Consider the following 13068-nt stretch of genomic DNA (forward strand, 5'->3'; position numbering starts at 1 on the left):
AGTCTGGACAGTGTATGCACACTCAAAAATCAGGTGCTCATCTCTACAGAAAATGCACATGCAGGAAAAAAAATAAACACTGCCCCAGATTTTCTTCAGTATTTTGAATAAAATTGAACATTAAATTTCAGAGCTACAAGACCGGCTACTATAAAGACTGTCTCCAGTTATTTATGGTATTCCGGAATAACTGGCAAACACTAAAATATAAAATAAAAAACATTAAATAAATCAGTAAAAGTTTACTATAAAAATCATACATGTGCATAGTAAGATGTATGGCTCTCAGCAGAGGGAATCCTTTCTTCTTTTCTTATTAATTTGTTCTGAAGAACAGGAACAATGGGAGAAGGCTGCCTTGAAATCTGAAAGGAGGAAAGCAAGAAATTACATTCCTATAGATTCTGAATAAAGTATTATCATCAACAGAGAGACCTTTGTTAATATTTTTCATTTGACAGAAAAATGCTTTTGCTTACTTTAATTATTTATTTAATTTGCTTTCAACTCTTAACTGCATAAAGTTATTGCAAAAATTATTTCCTGTGATTACATTTTCTACCTACAGTAATTTTAATCTTTTTTTCCTAGGATGTAGGGTTTTTAATTTATGGTTAAGTTACATATCTTTTTTTCCTCTAAACACTTTCATCTGTTTATTTCAGAGAAATGACATGTAGACATTTCTAGAAGAGAAACAGTTTTGTAATTTACTTAGATTTTGTCCATCAGAATTCTGTGTTATGGACTTCTTACATCATCCAGGTCAAGAAAAAAAATAATTAAGATACAAAGAATACCACTGTTAAAGATGAACAGTCCTACAGTCCTCTAAATTATATAACTTTATTCTTATTTGTACTTGGGCCTTAGTAAAAGCAGGCCAGGGTACTTAACAGCAGATATAAAACTTAACTATAGAATGCAGCTTGCTCTTACTTATATTGCCTTTCCTTTTTTTTAAATGCAGATTTGATCAGCAAGATAAACTGCTGCTGTCTCTCTGATTTTATGATTAGCTATTCTCTGTGTGTGCACTAAGTGTATGGCAGCTCAAGAAACTAAAAGGGGAACAGTGAGGGCAGAATTCTAAGAAATCACACAATTCCTTTAAAATACAGTTATTTTTAAAAGTTAGAAAGTAGGATTTTTATCTTAGAAAGTCACTGAAGCATACCATCTTTTTTTCCTCTTCCATCTTTTCTTTCTCAATATATTGTCTAAGTTGTTCATTTTGCTTTTGTTCTTTTTCTTTTCTTTTTTCTGCCTCTTTTTGCCTCTCTTCATCTAATCGAATTATTTCTTTATTTTTCAATTTTCGCTGTAACACAAACATTATCAGTACATAAAAAAAGACTCAACATTATTGAAGTTTTGTTTTATTTGTCTTTGAGAAGTTAAAATTACACAAAGTGATTAGCATGAAATGAAAAGCTTATTTCATAAGGCTGACTTCACAAATTCAAATTAAAAAATATGCCAGGCAAATATTAAACATCTGCAGTCCTGGCTGTGCCTAACATCATGTAACAGAATTTCTAATAACTTCAATGAACACCAGTTTGTGTCCCCAGATCTGCTACCAGTTAAGGTTAAACTATAGGAGTCATTTCTGAAGATCTGGATTCAAACAAAACTTACTGCAAACATGCACCATTCTATCACAAGCCCACAGGGAAAATTATCATCCAGTCTCATCTTAGTCTTGTGTCCGTGAAAATCTATGACACCAGTTAGCTTCCTAACTCTATACTACACGAGTTCTATTATCCAGAAGACAACATTCATCCAACTAACTTGCTCATACTAGAACAAGACAATCTAAGCTAAGTGTTGTGTCTTGGAAATCTTGAAGTACTACATCCTGAACTGATCCTCCATAATCCCACAAGGTACTGAGAGATTTTTCCATCGCCCACAGCCTTGTGTCCTTTTCCTATGATTATTTATGAGATTCTGAATTATGCAAATTCATTCCATTTTCCAAACCTGATAAATAAAATTTCTGGGTTTGAATTAAACCACAAGTTTATCTCCATGAAAAGTATTCATTAGATTTCCTTGTCATTCTTCCAAAACAAGCAGTATTCTGATCTCAAAGATATATCCTGGCCAATTCAAAAAAAAAAGCTTTACAAAATCTTCCTGTACAGCTAGGTTCAGAATACAAATAATTCCATGACAGCTAGGCTTAAGAGGCTAACAAAAACTGGTGGCTTGGGATTTGTTTTTTTTGTTTGTTTTTTGCTTGTTTGGGGGGTTTTTGGTTGGTTGGTTTGGGGATTATTTTTTTTTAATTCACCAATTTGACAAAGCTTTTTATTGGTCATCTTTCCTTTAACAAGGAGAGCACCACTGTCAATTATAAAACGATAGAGCTTTTCTTAGAGGAATGAAAATGTACTTCAAATTGGTAGTATACCATAAAAAGTGAGAAAAATGTGCTAGTTAATACCAGCAATTTTCAACCTCTCCTACGGCTAATGTAGACCCATTTTAAAACAAAGAACAGTTGACAGGACACTTCCCAGTTCACCTTCTCAATCCAGAAGACAAATATTACAAAGGGTCAATTTCAGATGGAAGAAAGTCAAGGTATCAAACACTACACCTCCTCCTCTTTCCTTCTTTCCTTCTCTTGTTCCTCTTCATATGCCTTTCGAATTCTCATCCTCTGTTCTGCTAGTTGTTTTTCTTCTTTTTCTTCTTCCAGTCTCAGTTTTTCTCGCTCTGCTTCTTCCCTACGTCTCTTTTCTTCAATCTAGAAAATAAAGCAAAGGAGTACTCAACTTCAGTATTTACCATCACGATCTTCTATGACTTCTGCAATACCTACTTGCACAAAGATTGTATGAAGCAACTGAAAGAATCATAGGGTCAGTTATACATTTCAGCTTCAAAATTCCTTTAAAATGAAATTACTTCTTTGTCACTATTTACAGAACCAGCTTCCCATAAGAACACGAATTATAAATGCTACTAATAAAACCTGGATTTTTCCTAACATCAACTCTACTTCACATGTGCTAGAATAATACTTTACTGGTTAAATAACAGAATATAGGAAATTTTTTTAGATACAGTGCTGGCTTACTAAAGGCAAAGGTCTGCCCATTCTTTATTCTTTTCTGCAGCACTATACATAGAAGGAAACCTTGATCTTTTCTTTTTAAGAGATCCCCATCAAGCCACTGTATGACATTCATATTCTCTAAAATTATCTAGGATTTCCCTGATACTGATACTTAATTAATTTGATATTTAATTCTCACACCACAAGATTATATGCAAAGTATTACAGACAGAAGAAGACAGAAGCTGGTAGAAGAACAATCATGTTTTATATACCCATCAATAGGTAACTACACTATTATTGTCTTACTGATCACCATTCCTTCTAATGAACATGTATTTGTAACATACAGACTTCCAAGGGCAAATATCTTTGTTTCTTTACATATGTATGTATGCAAACTTGTACTGTATGCACAGTTCGGAACTCAATATTGTATTTAGAGAGCTATACTTAGAAAAAAAAATAAAGAGACAGAACCCATATTAATGAAGCCACCTTACTTTTACTAGCACCTCTTATGTAAGGCAAAATCTGAGAGACTCAATAGCACATAGTTCTTAATACACCTCTTGTGTACAGAGTTGGGTATGACTAGGTAAAATCTTTTGTCAGCAGTGATTATTTACTTTGACATTAACCCCTCTTGTTAGCATTTGTTTAACCAGATGAAAACTAGTGTCCAGATTCACCTGTAGACGAAGAAAGTTCTTGTATGACTCCTGTCGCTTAAGATGCTGTGGAGATGGTGGTTCACCGAACACACTACCTCGAGCAAAAGGAGAGGTCTGTGCAAATTCAAAACCTAAGAGGGGAAGGAAATTACAGGTAAAAATCAAGCAAATTTAAGACAGCAAGCCAGATTGAAGAAGCAGGAATCTGAGACTCTTGTTTCAAAAGGTAGTTCATGACAGCCATAATTCAAGGCAATAGCTGAAAAGAATATCTGGGAATAAAAGTTCTTACATTGTCTGTCTAGAATACTGTCAGGTTTTAACTGCTTAGACTATGGTCAGGTCTGGAGTACCACAGTGCTCTCATTTAGATGCCTTGCAGAAGGTAAAAGGATAAAGATGCGTTAGTTTTTAAATAGGAAAATAAAATCCCTGAAACATGGAGGCAGTGAACAGGGCTGCATATGTATCCGATTTACCTGTAACTTTTTAGAATTTGTTAACCTAGTTACTGTACCAATTTCACTTTAACCTGTAACACCATATATCTGCAGACCCTTCTCCTTTTATTCCTACTATACAGTTGTATTTACTGTGTCAATTAAAAGAAATATGTATGAAGATTTGATTAGATAACACTGAACCCAGAAAACTAGTAATACTGATCCTGACTGTTTAGTGCTAAAAGTTACTGGTTATCACTGAGATAAGAAAACGCATTTTCAGTGCACACAATGACAGCAATCAAGAAGTCTGGGAAAGAAGCATGATAGTGGCTTTGCAGGTAAAGAGCACTAACGCTATCATAGGACTACTAGAAAGGAGTAAAGAAACTAGACAATTTTGATCACTAAGACCTATAAATAGAGCTATAATACAGTATTCTTAAAAACCTGCTATTTTATTTGTAGATGCTTCTGTGTTCTCAGGTCTTGGGGAGGCCAAACTTAGGTCAACAGACACATTAGCCCTTTTATCTTCATATAGTCTTGCCTCTGGATTATGATATGCATCTTCATTTTGCTTGTGCATCATATTCAAGTCCGCTAAAGGAAAGGGGAAATAACTGTTTATAATAATTTATTCTCATAAAAGGTATGTTCACCACAGATTCTCAAAAAAAAAAATGATTTTTGAGCAGACTCAACTTTTTAAGGGCATACCAACTATGGAAACAAAATATTTAAGGAAAGATAAGAATACAGAAGCTGTAAGTAAAATATTAATCATTAGGAACTCACTGATTTTAAAATACTTATTTTGTTGGTTTTTTTTTGCCAGGAATGATTCTTCAGAGCAAACCTCCCCACTCCTCTGACCAAAAAATGCCATGAAATGGAAAGATAAAGAACTCAAAGACAAGAATGACTGATATGTCTGCGTTGGCCAGCATGTATTCAGAAACCACCCCTTATTTAAAACTGTAAAATAATTTTGAGGTTAGTATTGGTATTTTAAGTACTGAATCTCTATTTGATTACTATAAGGGCAATAAGCATAACTGAACACTGAAGTGTATTTTCATCTTCGTGTCTTCAGTAGTAATCCAGGTGCAGATTTCTGTACACAAGCAAAACAATGCCATCCAACAGTTACACCACAATTTACATACTGCCTCCCAAATACCACAAAAATCCCCAATCAGAGATGTTAAAATACTGTTTCTGATAATTATGAATTATGGTAGTCATTTAAGCACACAAATTCCAGGAACTTTAAATAACATCTCTCTCTATAGAGCAGCCTTTGCATACATCCGAGTTGCAAAAGCTATTTATGGACATTTTCAGGATAGAAAGACAAAAGAAGAGATATAAAGAGAGAGACAGGTCAGAAAGCATGTTATGTTTCATGACATTTGACTCATAGCTTAACCATTACGCTGCTAAACTATGGTGAAAAAAGAATAACTTTACATGTGTAATTCAGGAAAACAGGCTAAGAAATTTCTTTCACTTGGTTCCTCATTTACAGATGAAGATAAGCTTCTCAGAATATGCAGGAATACAAAGAGCTCAGGCTAATATGAGATTCCTACATTTTCCTCTGACTACTCACACCATTGTGAAGTCTAGAGGAGCCAGACACTTAAATGCAGCGCCTAAAGTTAAGCAGTGTGAACACCTCTGTTTGCTCTGGGGATAAACACAAGCTTGGATCCTCAACAAATGATTCTAAACTTATAATTTGGGCACACAATCTTTAAAAATCATTTAAACTCTCTTTCCTTCCTTCAAACTACACTATGAATTTATCCATATGACACTCAGGTGTCATAACACTGAAACTATAATTATTTATATATAAACTATTATCCAGTAAGTGCTCCATGCTTTGAAGATTCTCAGATTACCAGGAGACTTTTAAATCTAATCAGAATCAACATTATATTCCAATAACTAGAAAATCAATTTATTCACATTAAAAATCAATAGTTATAAAACTGTAAGACTCACTCACTCAGATGCTAAAGGCAAGAATTAAGAGAGGTGGCATGGGCCAAGATTTTGAAATATAAAAATCTAATTGTGCTTACATACTATTTTTATTTTAGATATAATACTCCTGAAGGGCTCACTAAGAACCAGGATCAGGAATCTGAGTTTTAATCTTACATCTATCCCTGACATACTAGAGGGGTGAATGAACTCCCCTGGATCATAGCTATCTCTCAGCTCACTGCTTCCATCTTGTATGAAATAACATTTGGGAAAAAACAAACTTTAAAAAACATTACTGCTGACTGCTATTTATATAGCTGTTCGGCAGCAGTGTTACTTGGGTAAATTTAAATATTCCACTTAACTTTCTATATTTATTCAAGCATGCTTCCCTTTTCCATGTCACAAACAGAGATTTCTAAGCCTAGGAGATACTTTAAAAAAAAAAAAGAAAAAGAATTGGAAAAAAAAAAAGTTCCTGTGCAATGTTTAAATAAAAGCCTTCACAACAGACTTCAGCACATTTGTATTGCAGATGATTCTAACAGCTTGTTTTCCTCCTTCTTCCTTTACTATTGCATCGTGTCCTTAACTCTAGCTGACATATCCCATGTTTCCCATTTTGTTCAAATTGTACTCTTTGAATGATTCTACAGAAATCAAAATAATCACTTAAGTATTCCTAGAGTGCATCTGATTGAAACAAGTACATCTATTTGTCAATAAAAGGCTACCAGTGTTGCAAAACAAGGAACAACATATCTGAATAGAGCCTTTACAAGAGCAAGAAAACATCAGTCTTGAAAATACAACCCACAATTTTGGCAAACTTACTTATCAGATTTCCTTTTGGATCTCTCAGAGGAGCACCACCACCACATTTTCCCCAGGGGTTGTAGTTCCTCATTTCTGCTTCTAACTTGGCTTCATAGCGTTCCTTCTCCTCCTTCTCTTGCCTGCGTCGTTCCTCCCTTTCTCTTATCTAAAAACAAACCAAAGTCAGTTGCATAAAAATATCAATACACTGATATGTTGAGTAATCAGTATTATTGAGTAGTCAATAAATTTTAATTGAAAGTTAACAGAGCAAACTGAGAGCTATAATTATCCATTCCCCCATTTGTATCAAGCAAATTGCAAACATTTCACTGCCTATACTGCAGGCAGTACATTGAACACTGTTGTTGAAACATGCACATCCATCGTCCATAATCACAGAAAAACATACAGATACACATTATAAGACTTCCAGGTTTCAGTAAAAGTCACAACTGACACTTGCAGCAAATCAAAACTCCCATAACTTTGGATCTTGGATACAGAGATTGCCTGAAAATTAAACAGGCAAAATCCTACAATACTACAGCACTTGCTTCTCTCAACTTAGACTAGAGATGACATGAGATAAAGACTCCTAACAATGAATGATTTAATAGAATGCTACACAACTCTATAAATAGTTTTCTGCAGTAATACATGATGATGTATGCAAATAACAAAGAACTGTTCATATGGTTCGTTCCTCCTTTTCTTCAAAATCAGGTTAAATTTAAGTTACAGTCTCCTAACAACTTCATGTAGCATTTATAGAGACAGCAGCTGTTAAAAAAAAAAAATCCATCTTCCATTCAAAGCTTTTAAAACATTAGCCACTATGCAGGTAGCTGTGTTTTCCTTAAGTCTGTTTTTTCTGTGCATTAAATAAACAGTTCTCCTAATTAAGGAGTCTTACCTCCTAAGAGATAAAATAAGTCAACACAAAGACCCATCTAGCCCCTTTGACTGTTAACAAAAATGGTCAGGCAGGTTTGTCTACAGGAAAAAAGGCAGAATACCTTCTGTTTGCTTTCAACCATAAGCAGCATAGTAACTTTGAAAGACTGTATTGTGCAACATCTTTTAGACCTTTATGTCAAATTGTGCAGCCTCTCACATGGCAAGATAAAATTTACTTCTATAGAAGCACAAGTGAAGACTACAGTGAAAAAAAACGCCTTCAGAGAACATAAGTACAATATCAGACACTATTCCTACATGTCTATTCTTAATTTTAGTTTAATTGGAAGCCTCTTCTTTATCCCTATTAGAATTAGAATATTTTTGTAGTAATTATTAACCTCCACTGAACAAATACAGAAAGAAGAGTAAGAAAATGTCAGTGCCACTGAACTAGGTTCTAGCAAAACCTCTTCTGAAATAACATACATATCATGGTTGAATACAAATAAAAACTCCCATTAGGTGCAGCTGCTAAAAACCACTACTATCAAAGGGGACCAGGATGCCTACTCGAAGACAGGAGACTCAAGAAATTTGTCTAGTCTATCAAAAAGGAGGCTGAAAAGAGGTAATAAGACTCCACTTACACTGGAAGTAAACATTAGGAAAGCTTTTGAATTAGCATCCAAATGATCATGAAGAACTTAGTGAAATTAGAGTGTTTCTAATTATGCTCAAAAGCATAACAGAAGCATCAGAGCAATACATCTCATTGCTTTTAAGATGCTGGTAGATGTTTATGATAATAATTATATAAAACTCCATGACTGGAACTAAGCTGTTTGCTGTCAGTCTTAACAGTCTCTCTGCCTCTGAAAAACTATGAAGAGCTAAAATGAGCTAGAGTCACAGGAATGGGGGGAAGTGATGAAGGGAGAGGAGCTAAAAAGCTTTTTACTTATAAACTAAAATATGTTTGAAAGAGTACTAGAGTTACAACTATTATATGTTAAATGGTAAAAAAAGAAAGCATCAGAAGCTTTATCAGTCAGTACCTGCTGTTGTAATTCTTGTTGATAAGATAATGTTGCCTCTTTGGAAGGCTTTGTTTTTTCTTCAGAAAATACTCCTGTGCTTAATTGTCCATCTCCTGAATTCCTCTGTCCAATGCTACTTCTAAATTAGAAAAAACACACATATAAAAGGAAAACATCATAGGGTCCAGAAGGGGGGGAGGTGGAAGGGAAGTGGTGTAGAGAGCTGTTAAAAAATTAAATAAAAAATAAAAAATAAAAAAATTAGAAAAACCCTGCCTGAAATATTTAAGTTTCCCACAGCCTGGCACTTCAATGTCTCAAACATTTTCATAAATCCATAGAAAAACATGATTTCACTGAATAATGTTAAGATAGAAATTCTTCATTAAAAGTCTGAAGAATTGTCTTTAACATACTTTATTTCCAAGGCATATCCATTTGTTAGCAAAATACTTCCATCATGAAAAGTGTGTCAATACAGAGAAATACAAAGAACATGAATAAAACAATACTTACACAGATTGTTCCACTGGGGCTTGACCTAAAGAAGGATCCAGATTAGGTGTGGGTTGCATTCCCATCTGTAAGTGACCCATACCTGTGCCATCTAAAGAGTACAACAAAAAACAACTAGCATTTTAAATTTTGAATGCTCCAATATAAACACTTGCCATTACTTAAAAGAACAGAGCTCACTGTTCAAACTGCAGAATTACAAACAGGACTCTCAACTTCTGTAACAAACTTTTCTAAGAAAGGAAAATAAGAAAAAGCAAGAAAATAGAAACAAAGTTAGAAAAAAAGGAAAAACAAAGAAAAAAGAAACCAAACACCATACAATCCATCCCCTCCCCAACACATCACAGTTGTTTCACTCATTAAATCATCATGAAGCAAAGGGTAAATAAAAAAAAAAAGTTCTTAAGATAAAAAGTTTGATTACTTCTTACAGTTCCTTTAAAAATACTTAAAATCATATCTGGATTGTAATAACACCTAAACAAGTAATCAATTATAACATGATTTTAGCAATTTCATTACCAAAACTAAGAAGAAAATTATCTGGGAGGAGCAGTGGCTAAGTAGCTGAGACTAGAGCTTGTTCAAGCAATTAACAAGATTTCTGGATTCCATATCCCCTTTTGCAGTTGGAGAAAACTACTTAATTCAAAACCAATACTGGCAAAAAGCCTACTTTTCATTCAATACCCATCTAAGAAATGAGTTTAAATTGCTATTATTAGTTCTACCTTATTCATCATTTAACTACATGAAAAGCAGTCATCTGAGTCACTCTAACAACCAATCCACCTAAAATCATCAACTTACAATATGCAAGATAGGGATCCAAAGGATTCCTAGCCCCATAAAAGTAATATGCATCATCGTAAGGCGTTCTATAGTTGTCTGTCAACACTGGTGGTGGAGGTGGTGGCATCGGTGCAAGCCTTAAAGAAAGAGGAACATAATTTTTTTGTTTGTTGTACCACTGAAAGGAGATCATTAAAAGAAGAAAGAAGGCAAGGGGAGGGAGGGAGGGAGGGAGGAGAGAGAGAATTCACTATGGGAAAATTCTAGATTTAGCTTATCCCAAGGCCTCTCCTTAGTGCCATTCACAAGTGTCAGTAGGGAATGAACCTTCCTCTAAGGAGTAGTATGTCAACCCTCACTATTCCAGAAATCTAAAGAACATAACCAAGTATGCCTTCTTTAACTGGTCCAGTTAATGATACTTACTGGTTACATCAGTAACAGTAAATAAAACAAGCCAAGGATTAGTCTTCTGGTCAAAGGGCAAGTGGCACAGCACAACTTCAGCCACATGCCTAAAACTCCTTTCGTCTCCTTAAACAGTTTAGTTTCAAGTCACAGCACCTACCAGAAGCTGTCCTTGCCCACACTGCATTCCTGGGCTTAGCCCTGGGGGTCGTTTAATTAACAGGGTCTGAACTCCTGCCATACCAGCCTCCTAATGACATGGATACTGCTGGGCATGTGCCCAAGAATTCTTGCAATATGGTTCAATATTATAGCCATGAACATCATTGCTACAGCATGACCCTCATTCTACACAAACACACTAAGCAGGAGCTGTCTTCACAGACAATCCAGCCTCCCCAGATTTTTCACAATAAATTGTGAAGAAACAGACATTAAAAGTTTATTTCAGAACAAAGTAGTTTACTTTTCTGTTAACTGCCAAAGTATTATTTCTTCCGTCATTAGTTCCCTGGAGAAGGATCAATAGCACCAGTGAGGTCTACCTTACAGGGATAACATGCTTAACAACAATCTTATTTAATGTGCAAAATGAACATGATGGCAAAAAACCTGGGAGCTGCTATGTCACCAAGAGTGCTGGCTAGTCCCCTGTGAAAGTCTTCATTCAATGGAGAGGCTGAAGGCACCGGTGTTTGGAAAGCCACCCTAGGCTTTTCAGGAGGTACTTTCTCTTCAGAAGCTCTTGCTGTCAAGCCAAGCTGCTTCAATCTATTTGGCTGAAGGGGAGAAAACAAATAAGCAAACAAAAAAAAAATTAAAAAAATAAAAAAGGAAAACAAACAAACAGAACAGTTACCTTGTTATTACTAGGAAATACTCTGAACCTCCATTTAGGTAGCATTAAACACTTTACTGGGTCCCAAGTAGCTGTTCAAATTTTAGTAATTGCATTTTTTTTCTCCCAAGAAATTACAGGAAATATAATACTACAAGGAAATTTAGCATGTTTATCACAGATTTACAAAAAAGCCAACCTCTTATGGCAGGTTTCAGGAAATACATGGTTCTAGTTATGTCCAGAAAAAAAAAAACTTTTCTACAGTTGTCTGTATTACAGGTTATCTACAGCTACCAGTTTCTTACACAGAGAGTATTCTCATCTTCTGCAAAGGAAAGTTCCCTAAATCCCTGCCCCAATATTAATATAGCTCATAATTAGTTAAAGCTAAAAATCAAAAACATACTTTTTCCAATAAACATTTCCTTGCAAAACCATTATTTTACAAGTTCCTTTGATTTTATTAAGTTTTTCATCCACAACAATGAGAAGAGACTGGGGAGGGGAAGTGTTCTTTTTAAAATACAAGTATCAAATGTTTATTGGTAACTGGCAGCCTCAGAAGAAAGTCAAAGGCAACATGCAAATAACACGAAGGCATGCAAGTCAGTTAGTTTCAGAACTATCCTATGACACCCAGAAAGCCCTTACAGCAGCTGCTATGCATAAATATTTTAATGTTTAAATTAGTCCATATAAGAGAAGACAGAAAATTCACACATCAGGTAAATCAGATTTTGTTTTTGAATTTATTGGTTCTAGCATTATGGTGCTTCAGTTAACATGCAGAGAAAGTAATAGCAGCTAAATATTAAATATCTAACAGCCAAACATATACCCTACAATATAGAAGTATTTCAGCAAAATATTAAATCTTTACCTCCTCATCACTTAGCTGCAAGACAGTATATAGAAGGTAGTTAGTACTCTCCAATCATGAACTACAAAATCTGCTAGACATGAATATTTGTTTATAACACTTAGCTTCAAATTTCTAGAATTAAATACAAAATCAGATAATAAATATGAGCTACAACAACTAAAAACTATAAAGCATTAAGACTTTTTTTTTAACTTGCCTTTTCAAATCCAGTGTCCTGAGCAGGAGAATAATTAAAACAGCTTTTCTCTCCAAGTTTAATGTAAACTGTTCCTAAAGTGACTATGATTGCAGCTCTGCACCTGACTTCAGATGTGACTATGGTACTCAGCTCATCCTGGGGATTGTTTTATTTTAAACAAGCAGTATATACAACAGTCTACATTTATAGATTCGTAATCAGTCATTGCTGTTTAACCAACTTGTAATTAATCAAGAAATCCACCTAATTAGAATCTCTCCCCAAGAGGCAATTTAAAGCTAAAGGTGACTGATGCTTAATGAATGTAGCAATTCTACTTAATTGAAGGCTTTCAGCTAAATTAATGGTTTTAAAATATTATACATGCCCTGGACTTACTCTGGATATAACTTTGTTCCTGCAACATGCATTTTTCAGTCTCTGACTGAGATGCATATGGTGCAGTGTTCTGCAGCACAGCATGCTCCTGCCCAGGAAGCTTT

General features: G+C 34.7%; 1 protein-coding gene across 13 annotated transcripts in view; it reads right to left on the bottom strand.

Moving 5' to 3' along the window:
- The window catches only part of CSPP1 (centrosome and spindle pole associated protein 1), a 58374-nt gene that overhangs the window by 19935 nt on the left and 25371 nt on the right, over window positions 1-13068 (bottom strand). For 11 of the 13 annotated variants that reach the window (XM_062633254.1, XM_062633250.1, XM_062633243.1 and 8 more), the window contains 11 exons: window positions 12385-12399; window positions 11276-11442; window positions 10274-10392; window positions 9461-9551; window positions 8963-9083; window positions 7023-7170; window positions 4641-4793; window positions 3766-3878; window positions 2612-2761; window positions 1178-1321; window positions 261-365 (listed from right to left, as the gene is read on the bottom strand). In XM_062633254.1, the coding sequence (XP_062489238.1) occupies window positions 261-365; window positions 1178-1321; window positions 2612-2761; window positions 3766-3878; window positions 4641-4793; window positions 7023-7170; window positions 8963-9083; window positions 9461-9551; window positions 10274-10392; window positions 11276-11442; window positions 12385-12399 (1326 nt within the window). The remainder of the gene's footprint in view (window positions 1-260; window positions 366-1177; window positions 1322-2611; window positions 2762-3765; window positions 3879-4640; window positions 4794-7022; window positions 7171-8962; window positions 9084-9460; window positions 9552-10273; window positions 10393-11275; window positions 11443-12384; window positions 12400-13068) is intronic. The other 2 variants (XM_062633253.1, XM_062633252.1) reach the window with 1 other exon arrangement.

The sequence above is a fragment of the Pezoporus occidentalis genome, unplaced genomic scaffold (assembly GCF_034315485.1).
Source record: "Pezoporus occidentalis ecotype Australia unplaced genomic scaffold, CSIRO_AGI_Poc_V1 ctg4, whole genome shotgun sequence".
Classification (NCBI taxonomy): Eukaryota; Metazoa; Chordata; class Aves; order Psittaciformes; family Psittacidae; genus Pezoporus; species Pezoporus occidentalis.